Below are 21,970 nucleotides of genomic sequence, written 5' to 3'. Positions count from 1 at the left end.
TACAACACTCAAATTGGCACAGACGTGTCTTGTGAAGTTATGTGTATGGAATAGTGTGTGTTTTTTCTGTTTATTCTGGTGCATTCGCTTCAATCCTTCCTTTGATCTGTTCTATGTCCCTTTTCCTTTGCTTTCTATCCCTACACGTTTCTTTTAATTGCTGATATTTTCTGCTATACTATCGACCGTGTCTTTAATGAAATCAGAAACCACCGGTTAATTTCTGCTTTGCCTGGGGATGCATGCAGTTTAGGCAAACAAAGAGAAAGAGAACTTACCCAAGCCTAAAAAGAGCAGCAGCATCAGAGCAAAGAGGATCTGCCGGACGGCTGCACACAGAGCGAGCGCCATCCTGGACCTGCAGAGTGGGGAAGGGAGAAAGCAGACAGCAGAGTCGTGAGACATTATCCAGAGAGAAAAGAGAGCCAGTAAGCATAAATTCAAGGTAACACGTTACTAATAAAACATAGTTGTATTGGATTAGATAGAGATGTTATGCACAGTTCCCCGAGACGCATCCGTACAATGACATTCATATTTTTCTTATAGGGGAGAATGCGATAATCTGAGACACTTTTTACATTTGCTCCCCTCTAAGCGAGCTAAAATTATTTATCACTCAAATGTACACATTTCCCATTAATTCAGGATGTTTACTAGCAAAGGGCATTAGCAGAATTTATTCAAGACAAAGGGCAGTGAAAATATGATTGTTTTAAAAAAAAGTTGTCATGTGTCTCACTTTACCCCAGCTGTGGGGTAAACTGAGACAGACCAGAAAAATCAAGAGGGTAAACTGAACCACTTACTTTTTTTACTTTAACAGTTAGAATCATGACAGCTAGCTTGAAAACCAAATATTACAAAACTAATGTCGGACTAGTAACAGAATCATGGGGTTGGGTCAATTAAGCAAAATAAATTCTGAACACTTGAACGTAACTCAAATCAAATACAACATATAATTCATATTCAATAATTAACATTCAAATGACAGATAGAACCAGTTAGATTAAAACACAGTCTGGGGGTCAGAACACAGGACCCTTAGAGCCAGCTAGTGTCTGGGGGTCAATCAGAACAAGAACAGTCTGGGACTCAGAACAGGACTAGACCCAGCTGTAATTTTCCATATTTTGGGTCTTTTTTTCTGCATTTGTTTTATTGGGATCATTCATTGAATAAAGACATATTTCTTATAGTCTATTGATGTTAAAGGTCACTCTACTGTCCCCCACATACATACGTGCCAAACCATGCCCTTGCTGACACCCTTTCAACCATTCACCCCCCACCTCCGGCCTGCATTGTCTTTTGTGTTATTCAAACTAGTCTCCTTGCTACATCAAATATAATGGATTCATTAAAAGAGGGCACAGACACTGTCTCACTTTACCCCACTACATTTGTCTCACTTTACCCCGCTGCCACAATTTTAGAAAAAACTACCTCTCTCTCAGCAATTCAGGCTAATCTTCATTTATCATCATCACATGGTTTCATATGTTGGTTGGTAGATCATCAACATGTGTGATAGAAGTTGTTCTACCTGAATCAATTTGATTAGGCACAACAATCGATTAAGTTGACAGCAAGAAAATTTACTTTTTCATTCAAAAAATAATGTTTTGTGAAAAAAACATGCTTAATACAACATCACCATGAGGTCCTCTCTTTCATGGCCAAGGGGAAATGAGAGGGGCTTGAAAACATATATCTCACATGACCAAAAATGTGTTCCGTGTCCTAGATACAGGGGGTGTCTCACATTACCCGATGTCTCACATTCCCCCGTCCTCCCCTACTGTACATTTTTCTCTCAGTTTAGCCAAGTTATTCAGGTCTCCTTCTTCCGAAGTAAAAGTGTCATTCCAAAGCATTTTTTCATCCATAGTCATATCAGATGATACATTTGTGCATGTATTCATGCACAGTTTTTTTCTCGCCGTAAGCATTACTGTAACATGCTTTGCCCTTGAAGACAAACAGGAAGCTCTGCAACATAAAGACTTCATGCCATTAAGCTTCAAGTCCATACTAAAACACGTCAAATGTATAGTGGTCTATGATTCCCATCATCAAACTTTCAGTCAGTAGGTACTATCCTGAATTAGATCTAACTAACTGATGTTGTCAATTACTGTAACATGAAACATCTAAGCTTTGAAGGTACAGTGTGTGTGTGTGTGTGTGTGTGTGTGTGTGTGTGTGTGTGTGTGTGTGTGTGTGTGTGTGTGTGTGTGTGTGTGTGTGTGTGTGTGTGTGTGTGTGTGTGTGTGTGTGTGTGTGTGTGTGTGTGTGTGTGTGTGTGTGGCAAATTGTAAAGCACTTTGAATAAAAGTGCTATACAAATGCACGTAAAACAGTTAGGTGGTTTTCAAGAGCAGCTTGCTCCTGTGTGTGTCTGGAAAAAAAGAAGCTCCACAGCTGTTTGGTCTATAAAACCTTTTCAAAGCTAATTAGAACCCAAATCCGTGGCAGCTGTCATAAACACAAAGCTGGGTCTCTTGGTTACTAAAAGCTTAAAGAAAAGAATTGGAGATATAGGGTTGTTGCCTGATGGCAAAATGAAGGGGGAGTACGGCCCTCTTCTAACTCGCTGATTCACACATGTTCACACACATACAAATACATGCCACTCATCTCGAAAAGCTGTCTACCATAAAAGCAGCTTTCACAAGTTGAGGTTACCCACATCTGTAAGGCAAACACAGGTGTGAAATCTGACACAAAAACTAATACTGACCTTCAAATGATTTTTGAATTGGCAAATTAACTATAACTTAGTATGTTTCTCTTAGTGCAGTGACTACTCTGGGTCTACACTTATAACAAATACACCAAATGTCCCAAAATGGCCTTCAATATGAGGGCAAATGAGGTGAGTCGATATCATGCACCCACAGTATCACACACAGGAATGGATGTATCATGTCCATTTTATCTTTTGTTGTCATAGGTAATGACAAATAAACAATATTGCATCTGTGAGGACACTTACCAGGCCCAGACACTAGAGCTTGTATTCAATGTTTTCCAATAAGCAGAGACCTTTGTTCACAGTCATTTACATTTTTCACCAAAGAGCACCTCTACCACCTGCGCTGCAGCTGGTTGGATATTTGTTATACCCATACAACAAAAACCAATATCATTATCCTTATACCTAGTCAAAACAGACCCCTAGACATTGTCGGGTCTAATTTGATCTCACGAGAGGGATAAATTCAATGAGGAAAACCGGATTTAATCTTATGACAACCAAGTGATCTAACTCCAAAATGAAAAGCTTGCATTGACTTTCAGTATACTTCAGTGAAAAGGTGAATGTGGTGCATTCCGACAACACAACATACAAGAGATCCTAGCACACCAGAACTGAGCAGCTGACTTTGCCAGAGAATTTGGCTCAGGGCCCGAAGCTTCTTGGCTCAATAGAGGGACGCCTGACACAGATTTATTGCCCTGCACTGGTATGAAATGAAGATGAAGAGGAGAATATGCTTTCTGAATGAAGCAAAGCTTTGTTTTAAGGGGAGTTAAGCAACTCAAATGAATCTAAATTATTAATTTACTTGTTGATAAAAAAAATACATCGGCATTACCAACAAACAACAGACAACTAGACCATTTGAAGAATTTGAAATAATTTGCGCAGGAATTAGTCCTACACGTTTGGACTGTCTAGATTCCAGTCACATAAAATAAATAATTTATCCAGGAAAGCAAAAGACCTCTTTGCATACACCAAGGATACAGCAAGTCATGCCAACAGCATCTGTGATGCTCAGAAAGAGGATTACGCAACTCTTAGTTCAACCCTTTTGTACATTACAGGAATAATGGTCGCTCTCTTTTCTGACCATGTGAAAAGCTCAGTAAAACCTTCAAATGTATAAAACTGGAGCGTGTGAGGCAAACAAAAAACTTTCCTCTCAAATTGCTAAAAACGCTGTGTGACACCTGCCAAACTACACTGGCATTCCCCTTCTTGGAGCAAGTTTGGACTTATTCTGGCGTGGGTGAGATCCCACTGTGCCACACACTTTGAGGCATCCCATCTCTAAAGGTGGGTTTGGACCCTGTGATGGCCTGTGACAGATTGGGGTCGAGCCGTCGCACTCTTTGCATGTTGAACGCCTGAACCATTGGTTGAGCTAGCTGGGTGGGTGACAAAAGATTTCTTAAGGCTTGGAGAGGGTCATGACACCGAGCAGTTTGCCCAGCCTTGTGAGTGGAGAGTGTTGTATTGGAGAGCCTGGGACTGGCAGAGGCCCAACCAGCCACTATACCCAGCAACAGAATACAGAGTACAGACTATGGACATCTCTATGGATGCTATACAACATACCACTCTGTGTGTCTATGGACAGCCGCCTTTCAAAGTCTTACCAGAGGGGATTTACAACATACAGTACACTGGCTATCCAGTCACACCAGCTGCATACTAACTAGTGTCGTCTTTTGTTAAGGACGAGACACAGATGTCGTGAACGCCTCGCTCTAAATCGCACTTCTTCACTTCCACAGGCACAGTTGTGTCTTGAGGAGAAAAGAGACAGAAGTCTCTAAAATGCTTCAGTGGACTTCAATGTGCATGTCCATCCGACACATTTTCACGATGTTGCCTGAATGGGATGCATTCTCAGCTCATAGTAGGAGCCAGTGAGCTGAGTGACAGAGATCGAAAGAGAGCTAACAGACGATGCTGGCAGACCTACATTAAGGCTCAGCGCTAAGCTGTCAATCTGTTGAAGCAAGAGCCCAACTGGCCTCATGATCTCCATGACGCAGGCAAAACAGGGCCCCCTCGACCCAAATCTCCTTCATTTCTGCAGTTGATGGGAAATTGCTTAAAGGAAAAAGTGTGGAGAACATCGAGTCAGCTGCTGTTGCGGTTATAGAGGTTAAATCATGTTTGAAATGAGGCACAGCACGACAGCACACTTGCTGTGTGTGTCATGTGTGTGTGTGTGTGTGTGTGTGTGTGTGTGTGTGTGTGTGTGTGTGTGTGTGTGTGTGTGTGTGTGTGTGTGTGTGTGTGCCTTTGTGTGTGCCTTTGTGTGTCTGTGTGTGTGTGACTGCAAGGGTTTTCTTAATCAGGCCAGGTTGGGTCCCATGTTGACTCTTGGCGAGTACACACACACACACACACACACACACACACACACACACACACACACACACACACACACACACACACAGACACACATTCTCCCATCTAGCATAATTGAGGCATTGTAAGCAAAAAGCTGTCGTGCTGTGCCTCATTTCAAACATGATTTATCCTATATATGCAGCAGCAGCTGTCTCTATGTTCTCCACACTTCTCATGTTTTTCCTTCCACACACATGTGCTACTACAGCTAGTACAAAGCCCCAGATCAAACCCTATAATGCACAAGATAGGTCACTGAATCTCACCTTTTGCTTTTTTAGTGCACAAAGCATTTACACAAACACAAACATAGACTCACAAACACACTCCCTGACAGCCTGCCTCTCTGTTAGACAGCAGATAACCCTCATGTATTATAGTTTGTGAATTAACCCACAAAATGCAGTTAACACAGATAACAGCGGCAGATTTAGTCATAGTTACTTTTGAAAGAATGTGTCCGTCCGGGGTTTCAGACAGAAGCGGACAAAACAAGATTAATTATGCTGAATAATATTTAAATACCTTTTTTTAATCATGAGACTTTAATACACTTAGGCCAACTAGCCCTGCCCCTGTAATACAATAACAACACTGCTCCTTTATTTTTTATCTACATGGATCATCAACTGAACACAGTCTGCTGTCTTTTTGCCAGGAGGATGTAAACTCTTTATCGTGTAAAACGTCTTTTTAGCACATCTTGTTTAAAGGTCAGTGGGAGACAAAGTTTCACTGAGCTCATGAAATAAGTGTTAATTAGCTAGCTTAATAGGAAGCTGTTAAAAAACTGTTCAGCAACACTTGTCACTTCAGCCTAGATAATAAAAAGCCGCCTGTTAAAACTGAGCAACTCTACTTTGGATGCCAATTATAGAAAAACATACTTGATGAAGCAACACAGAGGTCAAACCTATATTGTGTTATTTGGGTTTTTAAACAATATGCTTTAATAGGAGAAAATTATTTTAGTCTGAGAAGGCAAGGCAAGGCAAGGCAAGTTTATTTATATAGCACAATTCAGACACAAGGCCACTCAAAGTGCTTTACAGGGGCAAGATTAGAATACATAAAACACATTATAAAACATTTAAAAGCAAATAAAAGAAGCAAATAAAATGAAAACTCGATTTAAAAACATTTAAAAGCAAATAAAAGAAGCAAATAAAATGAAAATTGCAGGTTAAAATGGAAACAAAAAAGTCTTCAGACTCGATTTAAAAGAGCTGAGAGTTGCAGCAGACCTCAAGTTCTCTGGGAGTTTGTTCCAGATTTTTGGTGCATAATAACTAAAAGCTGCTTCTCCTTGTTTAGTCCTAACTCTAGGGACTGTAAGTAGACCTGTCCCAGACGACCTAAGGGCTCTGGACGGTTCATAACGTATCAGCATATCAGTAATGTATTTTGGCCCTAAACCATTTAGTGCTTTATAAACCAACATCAGTATTTTGAAATCAATTCTTTGAGTGACTGGAAGCCAGTGTAAAGACCTCAGAACTGGGGTAATGTGATCTACTTTTTTGGTCCTAGTGAGGACTCGAGCAGCAGCGTTCTGAATTAGCTGAATCTGTCAGATAGATTTTTTTGGAAGGCCAGCAAGGACACTGTTACAGTAGTCAAGTCTACTAAAGATAAATGCATGGACAAGTTTTTCTAAATCTTGCTGAGACATAAGCCCTTTAATTCTTGATATGTTTTTTAGGTGGTAGTAGGCTGATTTATTAATTGATTTGATGTGTTTCTTGAAATTGAAGTCGGAGTCTACAACAACACCAAGATTTCTGGCTTGGGGTGTGGTTTCTAACATAACGGATGTAAGCTGTGCGCTGACTTTTAATTGTTCATCTTTGGCACCAAAGACAATTACTTCAGTTTTATCGTTGTTTAATTGAAGGACATTTTGGCACATCCAATCATTGATTTGTTCAATGCACTTACTCAGTGCCTGTATCGGACTGTAGTCTCCTGGTGATATGGTTATGTAAATTTGTGTGTTGTCTGCATAATTATGGTAGCATAATTTGTTCTTATTCATAATCTGAGCTAGTGGGAGCATGTAGATGTTAAATAGAAGAGGGCCAAGAATGGAATTTGGGAATATAATAATAGTAGTGATATCTCCAACAGTTTGATTTGATGAATGACAATACAAAGTAGGACAGACGCGCCAAAGTGAGCCTAAACTCTGATAGCTATAGTAGCATTTAGGTTTTCAGGACAAACAAATCCACTGACAGACACTCACAAAAAAACGCAGTTGGCTAATGGTAAGGTCTTTGACTTTGGAAAGTTAGCCAAGCATGCTAACATTTGCAGCTCACTCTTGAACAGACAAGCACAGTGCTCTTGTGTTTTCGGTTTTGGAAAAGCTTGATATCTTGTTTGTATGCAATTTCTTTGCATATAGGTTTATATGAAAATAAAATAAATTAATATCATTTTTAATTCTGCTTGGCTTTCGACAGAACATTGTTCTTCATCCAGAACAGAAAACAGAAACGAGCTCCAACTCTATTGTGTCCCTCAGGGGAAATCAATTTCCTCCAAGAGAAGAAAAATAGAGAAGAGTTTCTTTGGTATTTTTTTTCAGAAAGTTCCAAAAAAGCACCATGACGAGAAGAAGCAGCAGAATTACATTCTAAAAATATAATGTAGCTTAAGTGTAAGGCTGAGCACTGCAGATACGTCTGTGCTCGTTGAATTCAGGACAGGCAGCCAGCTTTACAGTAAAGAGTCAAACTGTCTGCCTTCTTTTTACCCTTCTAGGACCTGACAGGTAAAGGTGATTCCCCTCCTTCCAATTTTCTTTAATCATGCCTCACAGAACTATTACCTCCGGAGAGCGGCGCAGTGAGCGGCAGCAGAAAAAGCTCACCAGATGAGTGACAGACAAAGTGTTGAGCAGGAAGGGGGAAAAGATGAAGGAAGAGGAATGAAAGGAAGGTCATTTTTATCACCGTCATGACGATACTACACTGCCATGATGAAAGCTCTTCGTCTGCAGTGGAATCTCTAGAATTCTTTTTAATTGCAGGTTTTTTTGCTGCTGAGAAAAAGGGCTGCAGCCTGTCCATCCTGAACAGATTAGGGGCTGGGAATTTGATCTCCCGTGTGCATACCCTGAAGCCATTTCCATTAATGAATAGTAAGGACAGAGAAGAATATAGTGGTAGCATGTTGCCATGGCGATTTAGTTCCATAAAAGACACATTAAACCTGATCGCATGAACATTAACTGCTCAAGGAAATAAAATAATTAGAAAGTGAGCTGAGCTGAATCAGGTATTGACTTCCGGCTGAGTACATGCATCATGCAAACGTTTGCTGTCGCACACAAAGAAACTCACAGACACCCATTGTGTTGGCTCTGTCTTTGGGTGACTAATCACACTCAAAAGCAACTAATGACTCATATAGCTCGGGATGGGGAGAGGACTCCCATCACCAGGGAAGCTGCTGGTCCCTTGGATTCAAGACTTGTCCTTCCTGAGACAGGAGAAGTCAAGCTAAGATTTGCCTAGTTGTGAGTAGCGTAGAATGCAGAGAGCAGAGCAGGCATCTTATATCATGATGAAGGATCCCCGGGTGGTACGTTTTTGAGTCCTCTGTTATTGGGTGATAGGTGGTTTCAACTTTTTCTGTTCGTTAATATTATTCAAAATTTAAAAATTGTTGTGGAGGAAATGTCCTCGTGTGATGTTTTAATGTATGTATCTATGGCTAATTTGTGAACACCTGTGAGAGATGGACAGCTCTTAAAACACCCGTCTGTTTTCAACCTTCCTGTAAAGCTATGAAGCTGCTGTGGGGCTAAACACTCGGCAAGACCTTCAGCAGATGATCTCAGATATGCTCTTTCACCGTTGTGTAATGTTTGTTTTTGTCCAGGTTGCTCTTGCAAAAAGTGTATAGGTTTTGAATCTGAAATTCGGTCTATGTTATCAGAAAAAAAAAATTCAAATGCATTTGATTAACATAGGAGGGAGTCACATTTGTATTAGTCTGTGCATCAACCAGGGAGAGCAGAGTGTCGTAACAGCTTTTAGAGGAAATAGAGACCAGAGAGGGCCAGACAGCAGCTTCGGTGGAATCAATCATCGGCCATTTAAAAAAAATCAGGCTGACGTGTAAAAATTGTCTGTTATTACTGAATGAATTTGTATCTTTCATCCAAAGGACTTTAAGGAGGACAATTTCTTCCAAATACTCATATTACAGAATCATTCAACACTACATTTTAAAATACTACACTTTAGACTTACTTACTGTACTGTACAATGTCCTTTTAAAGTAAAAAATAATACTTTATGTGCAGTTCTTCAGACAGGAGTGTAAATGGTCATCACTATTTAAACCTGCATTAATATTGATTTGGAGTCATACTTCTGGTCCCTGCCGCGAGCTGTGTTTTTTCTATCCACCAAGTCCTTAGAAAACATGCAGCTTTTTAGCTGCTAAATGCTCGACTATGTTCATCAGCCAGGCGCTAATTGTGTCTGTGTTGACACATCAATGAGTTGAAAGAGGCTAAAAATGCATCCCTGAAGGGAACGGCAGAGTAAAGTGATCATTCTGTCTGGTTTCATCAAGTGACCTCTTTCACACACAATGTAGTCATGTGATTCATTGTTATTATTGAAAACTAAAATGATTAAGGCCGTTTTAATGGATCAGTTCCATTGAAAGTATTATTATTCTAGGTAAATTATTTGACAGCCATATTGAAGGGGATATTGATTTTTGGGTCAGAGGTCAAATATAAATAGCTGGGGTCTGTGTAAATAGCTACTACACCAGCTGTGTCTAAAAGACAGCAGAGGTCGAAGGTGAAGGTTCTGAGGTCATCTTTTGGTCATAAAGTCGAAGAAGGATCAGATGTTTGAGACGCAGCTATATCATCTTGAATATATTAGTATGTGGCTCCACACACACACACACACACACACACACACACACACACACACACACACACACACACACACACACACACACACACACACACACACACACACACACAAACACACCTAGCATAAATGACACATTTCTTGCTGAGTGAAAAAATTAAACCCTTTTTGTATTTCACCACTGCATGATGGTCAGTCTTAAGCAGGACTTGGCAGTTACTGGTGGGCAGTCACTACCCACCCCTGACCCACTAAACAAGCAAACACGCAAACACACACACACACACACACACACACACACACACACACACACGACTGTTAGACACTGTTATCCAAAGCGACTTACAACTGGTATTAGGCAGGTAACATTAAGAGTCTTGCCTAAGGACACTAACTGGACTTGACCCGCCCTGACCGGGAATTGAAACCCTGGTTTCCCATACCAAAGTCAGTGGAGGTAGCCAGTAGATTCTCACATCTGTTCATCACATTACAGCTGTTTTTTGACCTGCTTTACCCTGGCTCAAACGACCTGAGCACATGGCTGCTGCACATACTGAAAGCACGGACACATGAAATAGAACACTCCCACAGCATGTTCACACACACACACACACACACACACACACACACACACACACACACACACCAGATCTTGAAAGCTACCACAAACAGCCAATAACATCCAACCACATTTCCACCCACAGCAGGGAGCAGTGGTCAGTTTAACAATTGGCTGTGAGATAAAATGGAATAATAAGACACCAACATAGACGCGCTGGTGGTGGGACTTCATCCAGGAATTCCTCATCTTTCATGACGTGCTGACTCTATAAAATATAAACTAGGTGAGGAAAGACCAAAAGAAGCGAGTGAGCTTTGTCCTTCAAGTGTTTATGATCAGTGCCAGTGCCCCGGGCGGAAAGACGCTATCTCCTCATTCTCACATCAGCAGTTAACAGAAAAAGGAGTGCTGAATGTACACATTTCAACAGTGGCATTAGGAAAAAATCATATCAAAAAGTAACACGTCGGTGGCTATTCACTGTTTCTTTGACAGTGACTAATCATTCAAATTTTCTCAGTTGCAGAGGCCGGTAAGACTTGGGTGCTGCCTTAGAGACTGTCCTCTCAGCCAACTGCGAAGCCAAACATTTGTCTGCCACCAGTCAGCACCTTAGAGGAGAGAGCCCCTAGCCAAAGACAAAGAGAGGGACCTTTCCCTTTGTGTGGGTGAGCTGTTCAGCTGTGGTCTCATCTCCGCGTGTAATGATTGGCCTGGTGGGCTGCTCTAGTCCCTCCCAGGCTAAACACTGAGGTTGATTGATGGATTGGTTCGTCCAATCCCTTTTGGGTTTTCGGTGGCTGGGGAACTCGCTCGGCTAGAGGGTTTTCAGTATTCCAGGGAGAGGGGTGGGGGGAGTGGGGGACAGAGTTGGACATTACCTCCCCACCACACCAGCTCAAAACACAACTATTCTCTGCCCTTTTTCTACCTGACGAATGTTTGTGGTCGGCTCGTTGGACGCTGAGATTTGGGAGCTGTCCAGTGCTGAAAGCGTGGACAGTTTTAAAAGCTCCAGCTGCTGTGAAGTCATTGTTGGTGGAAAGCCTGTTCCCCTTGTGGCTGTAAACGCACCACAAAGTTCAAAGGGATCATAAAGATGGCCCACTTTGGCGAGCAGTCAGTTGTTCACAGATCTGTTATTTATGAATTACTATAGGACTTAAAAACGAAGACTGCAACAAAGAAGTCTTGTACATTTGTGCAATACTCACCATCACAGTCTCATCCAAACAAAGCACCAAGCCTGTGGCTAACTCAGAGGTGAAGCTTATTTTCAAGGTAACTTGGCCGCTGTAAGAGAGTGCTGCTGGTACTGATTTGCATTTATATTGTGCCATTCTGTTAGCTATTAGCACAGTGTTAGGGGGAAATAGACCCCATAATCACCTAAGTAACATATTAGAGTGGGTACTTTCCGACCAGGAGAGTAATATCAAACCCAGACTGAGAATTACCTTTGGCTTTTATGGAGAAAAAAATGCTATCAGAAAGACTTATGAAATACATTCATACCAGTAAACTGAAGAAAAAAAGCTGCTCACTTTGAACCACAGGGCTTCATTTTCTCCTTTATTCCATGTCATTGCAATAATTGCTTTGCCACTGTATTGTTCTGTTCTTTAGGGCTACAGTTTAGGATTGCTTTTATTAAGGACACATCTGCAGATGATGTTCTAAATAGCATTCAGTAAAATGTGAGGACATTGGGACAAAATGCCCAACACAATCTTCTTGAAGTAGTTTGCTTTGTTCAAACAACAGACCAAAACAAAAAGATATTCAATTTACAATGAATAAAGAAAAGAAGTATGAGATATGAGAAGCTGCCAGCAAATGATTGCCACGTTTGCTTAAGAAATGACTGCTGATTCATTTTCTGTCAATCGACTTATCCATCAATCAACTAAACTCCTATTATCAGCATTTATTAATCTGTAGATTACTTTTTGTTGTTGAACTGGTTGGGTTTTGTGTATTAAATGCTAGAAAACTGTGAAAAAACCTTATCCAACTGCTTGATTTGTCTCACCAAACCGAAAGCAGATCATATAAGACAAAGAAAAGCTACAAATCCTCACAATTGTGAAGAGAATCCAGGCGATGTTTGACATTTTTGCCAATTCGTTTTCCTCGCAGTCAATAAATGGACTCGTCGCCCCAAACTCCACAGTATTTCTGCTGTCTAAAAGCATCTGACTGCACTCCTTTTCCACTTCCACTGACGCAAAGTGACTGCTCATATGGCAGACGGCTCAGAGCCCAGACATGATAAACAATGCCGAGGCTGATTGAGTGCAAAGTGTGCAGCAACAGACAGCAGCGAGGCAGCAGAATTGAGCGTGTACTCTAATTTGAAATCAGACCTTTTTCTTCCCCACAACATGTTCTCTCTGATCCCCTCGGCTCGTCTTAGTGCAGTCATCTACATGAACACACAGTGTTGCGTGCCCGGGGGCTCATGGGTGTGCACTGGCCCCCTTTGAAACACACACTTAACACACATGCGGAGAGAATAGAAAATGCATACTGTAAACTTTCAGCTGGATCTCCTTAGCCTCATTTCTCACTATTCTACTCTTTTCTGTCCTTTTCCCCACGGGCGCCACTTCTCTCCTGCCCTGTTATCTCTCTCTCTCTCTCTCTCACACACACACACACACACACACACACACACACACACACACACACACACACACACACACACACACACACACACACACACACACACACACACACACACACACACACACACACACACACACACACACACACACACACACACACACACAGAACACATTTCATCAGATTGAGCTTGTCTACATTGTGGCGTTGCCTAGTTGATCGCGCTGCAGGGGCGCTCTTATTCTCATACTATACAGCTCATTTGTCAAGGTGACCCAAACTCCTTCACTGTGATATGTACATGACAGTGTTTGTTTACAGAGCAGGCAGACATCAATATTATGCATCCGAGGATCCAGTAACCATGCTTGGCACCAGACATGCACTGATTTTGCCATAATTTTGGTCACTTTTTGGTGCATTTATCATTTCATATTTTCAGGACAAAATCTCTTTCCAAGTCAGAGTTGGTTGGGCACAGAGCCATGAGGTGCTTTAATGTAAAGGTAAAGCACTGTGGTTGAAGCAGCCAGCAGACACAGTGATGATCAACAGTGATCCAGTTTCTGAACATTATCTTTGAAGTCATGCCCAGGTGGCAGCTCTGGATGTGGACCAGTAGGCTATAGATACAGACCTGATTTCGGCAGTTGTTCAACGCATGTCGTTTGCTCGCTGAAGGACTCTGATTAACATAATAGATTTCACAAACACCTGTTCCAACCTTTGATTTCCTCTAATTGTGTCGTCGGCAGTGCACAGCAAGTTTTTTCAAAGAGGTATGCGTGTGTAAACCGAATCATAAAGTTCTGAAGACATCTCCTGCAGTGAAACCACGTAAAGGACACACGAACGAGGTTGCTTGGTGAGTTGATGATTTATGCATGCCTCTACATGGCCTGTAAATATAGACCAATATTAAAAAGCTTTGACCTGTAAATAATTAAAGATATCCCGAACGGGTGCGATTTGTGTGCGTCTAAAAAAAAACTGATCGGTCCAGGAAATACTTAATACCCATAGTTATTTCAGAACATGGGAAGATAGTCTATTGCTCGGATGGACATTGTGAAAAAGAAAAGCTTTTTGCTCTAGTTCAACCGACACAGCTTTTTTTAAATATTGCATCCAAGAATCCTGTCACCCGGTGACTTGATATATCAGTGGCCAAATTATTGATTTCATAAAACATGCGTGCGGATCAAAAATATTTCGCTCTTACCCTTTCTGCCGAAACAAGATGCGTCTCAGAGGAGCAAACCTCAGGAATGCGATCAAAAGCTTTGCACCTCAGTGCAGGTACTCTCCCAGAGGGTGCTGACACGGCGGTCGACGAAACCAGTGTGAAACAGCACTTTGCAGAGGCGGAGGAGACAACGTGTGGGGAGGGAGGGGGGGGGGGGGGGAGTGGGTGCACAAGCGCTCAGCGACTTGGACTTTCCACTCCTGCTTCTTCCAACGTTATCCTCTCCACACTGTGAGCAGCAGCAGCAGCCTACGCGCCGATCATCCTCACACATTGATATCTGCCAGATCGGAATAGATACGCGCACACACACTCACACGCGCGCGCAGCAAAGGTGCTCCCTACGTCCTCCTCCTCCTCGCCTGCAGCTATACGCTCAGGGAGAGAAGCAAGATAGGTTTGAACAAAGAGGCAAGCGGCGATGACAGGCAGACGGCTCCAGCGCCCCCATCCAACGAGGGGGGGAAACGAGGGTGGAGGTGTGGGTTCGTGGGGGAGGGTGGGGTGTGTGTGTGTGTGTGTGTGTGTGTGTGTGTGTGTGTGTGTGTGTGTGTGTGTGTGTGTGTGTGTGTGTGTGTGTGTGTGTGTGTGTTTGTGTGTGTGTGTGTGTGTGTGTGTGTGTGTGTGTGTGTGTGTGTGTGTGTGTGTGTGTGTGTGTGTGTGACACAGGGAGGGGGGGGGGGGGGGTCATATGACTATAATCCGATTCCTACATAAACCTCAGAGGTTGATCCTGTGTCTGTGGACTCATTTACAATTTACCCATGAGCTTCTTACAGTGACAGACTGACCATCAGCTGAAATCCTCCTGTCACATCCTCATATGTCCTCTGTCTGTCTGTGATTGCCCATGTCCACCACACGCCCCCAATGATGTGTCAACTCAACATGTGCTACACATAAAATCCTCAGGCCTCAAATGCTAACGAGACAGAAATGAAGATCATACTGTATCCACAGCTGCATGAGATTCCTCTCACAGCCTCTCAACAACTCTGGGTCCATACAAAAACAGCCCAACACTACAGAATCAGTCTTCATTAGCGGGTTGGAAAGAAAGACAAGAGAGAAAAGAGCTTGTTTGTCTCACTGAGCACAGGTTCAGCGCGTTTACACTGATTTCTCTCCGTGATAAGGTGAGCAGAAGAGCGGCACACTCTTTGTTAATCAGCATACTGTGTAGGTCTGTTTCCCGTTGCCCCATTCCATGCTCAATAATTGTTCTTCCACCTTTGTGTGATGGGGGCAGAAGAGGATTTTGGAATTTTTATTGAGCAACCAATCAAGGTAATGACAAAAATCTTAAGGAAAGTATTTGGTTTCCATCATTTGAAACTACGGTCATTCGGGGGGGAGGGGGGGGGGGATTTGGGCCTTTCGGAGGGATGGCGTCTGACAGAAAAATAAGGAAATTCTTTCTTTCAAAGTACAGACATTCATGCTGTAGATGTCAAACCTGTATTGCGTTTTGTCAAGGACCCGGTTGACAAGGACTAATGTCTTGTGATGGGATAAGAGGCAAAACTGAATGCAAATATTTAAGCATGACTGGAATATGTTCTCTGAGCTTTTTCAGCTTTGTTTAACCTGAATTTCTGTAGATTTATGTGCTGACAAAACAAAGAGCTTTCATCTAAGAGAGGTGCACTCACCTCTTATTTGCACTTCATTGTAAGCTATGCAGACAACAGCCGAGAATCAGACAATGTCCCAGAATCTCTTTAATATTCATGTGGGAAGACCACACAAACTGTAAGTCTACACTGTTCGATAACAGTAATGGACTGGATCAATGCTTGTTATTGGAAACTCCCGTACCTCTGTGGACAAGAATCCGATCAGTGCCACCGTGGACAGACAATATGTCCTCAGCTTCAATTCCAGAGGATAAATTTCCGGTTGAACTATTACAGGTCATTCCTTGCACAGTCAACCTTGTTTATCAGCCCTCTTCAGCTCTAAAAACATGTGTGCTGGAAAGAGGAAACAGCATTTAGTTGTGTCATCATCTGAAGTGTCTCCACTTTTTGAGTTTATGAAAAAAAAATGCTACATTATGTTTCAAACCAGTCATCAAATGTCTCCAGACATTGCTTTGTAGCTTCTTTGTCAACACATTTTATAAATGTTTTATCACCTTAGTCCAATTTTACCCTCATTTCCCCTTATAGTTACTCTAATGAATATTTCATGTTATGTCATGACTGTGTAATCTTATGAACCCACAGACTCTGTAGCTCTGCTGAACTTTTTTGCGCCTTTTAGCTCATTGTTTTCCTTTGACATTCCATAACTTTGATTTTCCTGCCTAGTCTCGCGGCTCACATCAGCGTTATTTACAGACGCAGCAGGCATGTTGATAAACTCACAATAGACTGCCCAGACAGCAAAGTGAGCTTCTAGTTGGTGAACATATCAAAACACAACCGAGTTTAGGATTATAAATCCTGATCCTTTCTTCTATGGTTGGTTGAGCCCAAAACGAAGCTAATAAAAAGAGAGTAAATACTTGATTTATTCAAGAAGTTATAATATGTTCGCCATAACGTCTTAATAACTTCATGTTGCAGCTTATTGCTGCCCCTAAGTGGTCAAAAATCAATCGATGTATCTTTAAGGTCAGGAAAATGTTATCGCACCTTCTTCCGGTCACTGGCAGTATCTTACTGTTCATTCACCCTTCATTGAAGCTGTATGGCGTTAGAGGGAAATATTGCCAGAGAGCAGAAGCTGTCTTGACAAAAGTATTTCAAGTTATTTATATCCCATATTTTTCTCAACAGGAAGCCAAAGTGGATATCTGAATTTATGCTCAAGGTTTATGAGATTAAGCTTCTAATTACAGTTTTACAGCACATGCGTTGTGCACATAGTCAGCAATTCTTACAAGCATGCAATCATGAACGTGCATGCACACACACACACACACACACACACACACACACACACACACACACACAGTCAGAAACTCACACACAAATGCAAGGATTCTTGGCTCAGCCTTAATGTGAGCTGTGACTTTTAGAAATGTCAGGCGCCTCGCCAAACAGACAAACAATGTCAATCACTCTCCAGCAAGGCAGCAGCCATGCACACACAATGGAGAACACACAATACACGGGGGAGGCGGGATGAGGACGGAGACACAAAAAACAACTTCTGGAAGAGCTATTATAGCATCTTAACGGGAGCAAAACCACACTGCCAAGTAACACACACTGCCTTCGGTAGGAAACAGAAAGAGTAATGAAGCGTCCAGTAGCGTCATGATTTCTCCTCGCCGCTCGAGACGTGGGGTGTGTTTGGGCTTCTGTATTTGCTTTATTATTTTCTGGGTTCGTTTGTATAACGATGCTGTTAATGTGAAGAGATCAAACAAAGCAGTAACCAGGCCACATAAAAAGAGAGGAAACAGGATCCCTCCCAGTAGGGATCATTCTAAACTGGATTTTACAAACTCCAGCAGTTGGTAAGACTATTTTAGCCACAACGCTGCGTTTAAGTGTTTCAGAGCCAAGAGGCCCCATCTGGGCTGCAGCAGCGCAGTCATGGAGGAAGTTGGGGAGACGTGGTGGGCTTGGGTGATTACCACATGGAATACCTCCAAACTGTCTAGCCACAGGCCTACTAGAAAATGTTTGCTTTGGCCTTTCATTTCATGAATAAGTGTAATGTGAACTGTGTAATTTTACTGCGAGAGATCATTACTGCCTTCAATAGTTTGACCAAAAAATATGGAAAAAATTTAATCTTTGAGCCAGTTATCTTGTTGCAGAAAAACATATATCTTCACAACCACGCTCTGCATTGATTCTATCTATCTATCTATCTATCTATCTATCTATCTATCTATCTATCTATCTATCTATCTATCTATCTATCTATCTATCTATCTATCTATCTATCTATCTATCTATCTATCTATCTATCTATCTATCTATCTATCTATCTATCTATCTATCTATCTATCTATCTATCTATCTATCTATCTATCTATCTATCTATCTATCTATCTATCTATCTATCTATCTGTCTATCTCGATCCACATTAAATGATTTTTTTTTGCCAATGTCATTCAATTGCTTTCTGCTTCAATCGGTGAGGCCACCAACTCACTTTTTAGTCGTGCTCCAAACCAAACAATAAAAATGATTGTAATGAGTTCAGTTCAAACAAAAACGGATTGCCAAATTAGGATCAGTGGATATCCTCAATCTGATTCTCTATCGGGAGAGGGAAAGTTGGATCTGTTGCATCTCTACTAAATATGCAACTCTGATCACATGATGACAACTGAACAAACCCCACGCCCATGAGATGTGTTTGAAAGCTGTGTTTGAAAAGATGATGGGGGGACCATGACTGTAGGTTTTCATTAGTCAAATGAGCTGTTGTTTTAGGTTTTAGAGGTTCTTACAGTACGGTAAGATGTAGCTCGATAAACTGACACGTTATAGAGGGGAAATATGAGTCAGGAATCAAAAGGAGAGGAGGTATTGGCAGCTTGGAAAGGATGAAAAAAATTAAGAAAAAAAATGAAATAAAACAGCAGTGGAGGGACTATTAGCAAACGAGAGAACAGAGAGTTAGGCGGAGGAGAGAACAAAAGAAGCTATGAACTCCCACATCACAAATGTGTTTTAGAGTGACAATACAAATGTTTGAGCTGCAGGCTACTGGGACAGAGTGACGCTATTTTTTGACAAAGCTTTTCTTTTTCTTTTCTTTTCTGTTTTTGATTTCTTGATCTCTAAAGTGTATTGTATGGTTTCAGGGCACTTGCACTTGTCTTACAGTTCGTCTGATGTGCGAGGGCTTTTATTGCAGACTGGATGACAGATTTAATAACCCCAACCCCCCAACATCACACACACCCACCCACCATAGCCGCATAGAGCCACGCGTACACGCCGAAAGAAAAAGGAAAAAAAACCTTTTACATGCTCAATTAAGTTTTGATCTACCTTGGAAATTAAAATTCAGGTCATCTGTGGAGGAGCAGCTGTGTGTGTGTGTGTGTGTGTGTGTGTGTGTGTGTGTGTGTGTGTGTGTGTGTGTGTGTGTGTGTGTGTGTGTGTGTGTGTGTGTGTGTGTGTGTGTGTGTTTGTGCGTGTGTGTTTGTGTGGATGCCTTTTCTGTGTAATTGTGTACATACTCAAGCATGATCTGGTATGTGTAGGTATGACTGAACTGACGTATTTGCATGTATGTATGTGTGTGTGTGTGTGTGTGTGTGTGTGTGTGTGTGTGTGTGTGTGTGTGTGTGTGTGTGTGTGTGTAGGTGTGTGTGTGTGTGTGTGTGTGTGTGTGTGTGTGTGTGAGTGTGTGTGTGTGTGTGTGTGTGTGTGTGTGTGTGTGTAGGTGTGTGTGTGTGTGTGTGTGTGTGTGTGTGTGTGTGTGTGTGTGAGTGTGTGTGTGTGTGTGTGTGTGTGTGTGTGTGTGTGTGTGTGTGTGTGTGTGCGTGTGTGTGTGTGTGTGCATGTGTCTCTAATGAGCTCTCCTGTGCTGCATCTGTGGTCTGTGTCACACTTAGCCTTGGTCCCTCTCCTCCTCCGGCTTTCATCAGGTATCTGTAGCAGCCGTTCTTTACTCTCTCTCAAAGCGGCGTATGTAAAAGCCACAGAGCTTTGAAAAGAGGAGTCTCTGCTGTCAAAGGCTTGCGGCTATTACACTATCCCCTCACACACACACACACACACACACACACACACACACACACACACACACACACACACACACACACACAGGTTTGATGGGAGAGAGAAACAACAAACACACCCACACACAAACAGGCAGGTTTATTGCGTTCATTAACATCGTCCTAGATAGACGACATGACAAAAATAATCCTAGAGAAAAACAATATCATTCTGTGTTCTTACTTACTCTGCCTCAACATAGCTGAAAGTCTTCCGTGCTCTACTCTAGAGAGCAATAACTACTCTACTCAGCTGCTCTACTATAATTTATCTAGATAACTCTAACAAAGTGCACTTACTCAAATACTTTACTTGAGTTCAAATTTACTCTAACTTTACATGTATTTTCTTCTCCACGTCATTTCAGAGAAAAATATTCTACTTTTTACTTTACTACAATGATAGGGGACAACTCCAGTTACAAGTTCCTTTACCAATCAAGGTTTTGACACATGACATTATAAAGTATGGAGCTTTGTTATGGCAGTGATTCTTGAGAAGTGGGACAAAACAGGGTGCAATGTTGAAAAAATACAAACCCTATGGTTAGGCAAATTAAATTACATGTATGTATCCAACATATACTAGGCTACTGAGCTAAGCTTTGACACAACCTCCCAGCTTTTGTCCTTTTTATCAAAATGGGCTTTTTACCTTGCCATTCCTTATTTCGTGTTATCACCGTCAGAAACCAAAAACACAAATTAATTTCCCCTCAATTTATGCTAGACCCATGAGATGTATGATCACAAATATTCACCATGACTGACAGAGGTCACAAAAAATATTTTCAAAATGTGTATGAAACTACAAAACTTTTAAAATTACAGCTGAAGCAGTTAGTCAATTATTCCAAAACATGGTTCCATCATCTGAAATGTGAGTATTTCCTTCTTTTACTTCGACAGTATTTCAATTTATTTGTAATAATTCTTAGGTTTGGCCTGTTGGTTGAAAGAGAACAGGCATCCTGAATGTGTCATTGCATAATTGTGACGTCATTTTCCACAAATGTTTTCAAACCAAGCGATGACAAAATGGTCATCAGCTTTTACATTGATTCATGTAATAATAGATTCATATGATATACTCTATAATAGTATAAAAAGCACAGGGATGTTTAATATCTTTCTAGAGTGCTTAATTTTGTTAATAGCTATGTGTTTGTCAATAAACTTTTTAACACCGCTTTCTGCATGGCAGGGACCACAGGAACACAAACAGTATGTACAAAAGGGGACCATTATATAATACTCCCAGTGTTTTACCGGTTGGCAAAAAACACCATAGGCTGGTAAAAAGATGCCTGTGACATGCTACAACTGGCTTTAGTCTCCAATGTGAGGGCAGTGCAATGGAGCGTGTAGCTGAGCAATTCCTGCAATGCTTGGTGGGAATGTTCAATGTTACCTTCACTGAGAGTGCGGGTATGCACCCATAATCTTTAGTTCCACATAGAATATGGGCAGGTTTGGGGGCTGTCGTTTGCAAAGTTACATTAACTTTGGTGGTATACTTGCACAAGTACTGAACACTGGGAATAACATGGACCAGTCTCAACTATTTCTACCAGTGCCGACGGAACAATATACACAAACAGTGTTACATGTATGAAGTTTAGAGACGGGACATTTGCCAGTGGAACAGCTTCAGTTTAAGCCTTTACTCTTAGCAAAAGAGATGCTCTGGTTGCTGCACATTTATCTGAGTCTGTCCAGGAGTCAAACACGTTCCTGGTCCGCTTTGGTGAATTGGACTTGAGCCAAAATTGT

General features: G+C 41.6%; 1 protein-coding gene across 1 annotated transcript in view; it reads right to left on the bottom strand.

Moving 5' to 3' along the window:
• Positions 1 to 14,550, bottom strand: part of LOC307255817 (neurocan core protein-like) — a 43,310-nt gene extending 28,760 nt beyond the window's left edge. Inside the window, exons 1-2 of the mRNA XM_080034616.1 lie at positions 14,475 to 14,550; positions 279 to 358 (exon numbers count right to left, since the gene is read on the bottom strand). Of these exons, the coding sequence (XP_079890742.1) occupies positions 279 to 351 (73 nt within the window). The 5' untranslated portion in view covers positions 352 to 358; positions 14,475 to 14,550. The remainder of the gene's footprint in view (positions 1 to 278; positions 359 to 14,474) is intronic.
• Between the last annotated feature and the right edge of the window lie 7,420 nt (positions 14,551 to 21,970).

The sequence above is a fragment of the Ammodytes marinus genome (genome assembly GCF_949987685.1).
Source record: "Ammodytes marinus genome assembly, chromosome: 9".
NCBI lineage: Eukaryota > Metazoa > Chordata > Actinopteri > Uranoscopiformes > Ammodytidae > Ammodytes > Ammodytes marinus.
This window is presented reverse-complemented; position numbering and strand designations above follow the sequence as displayed.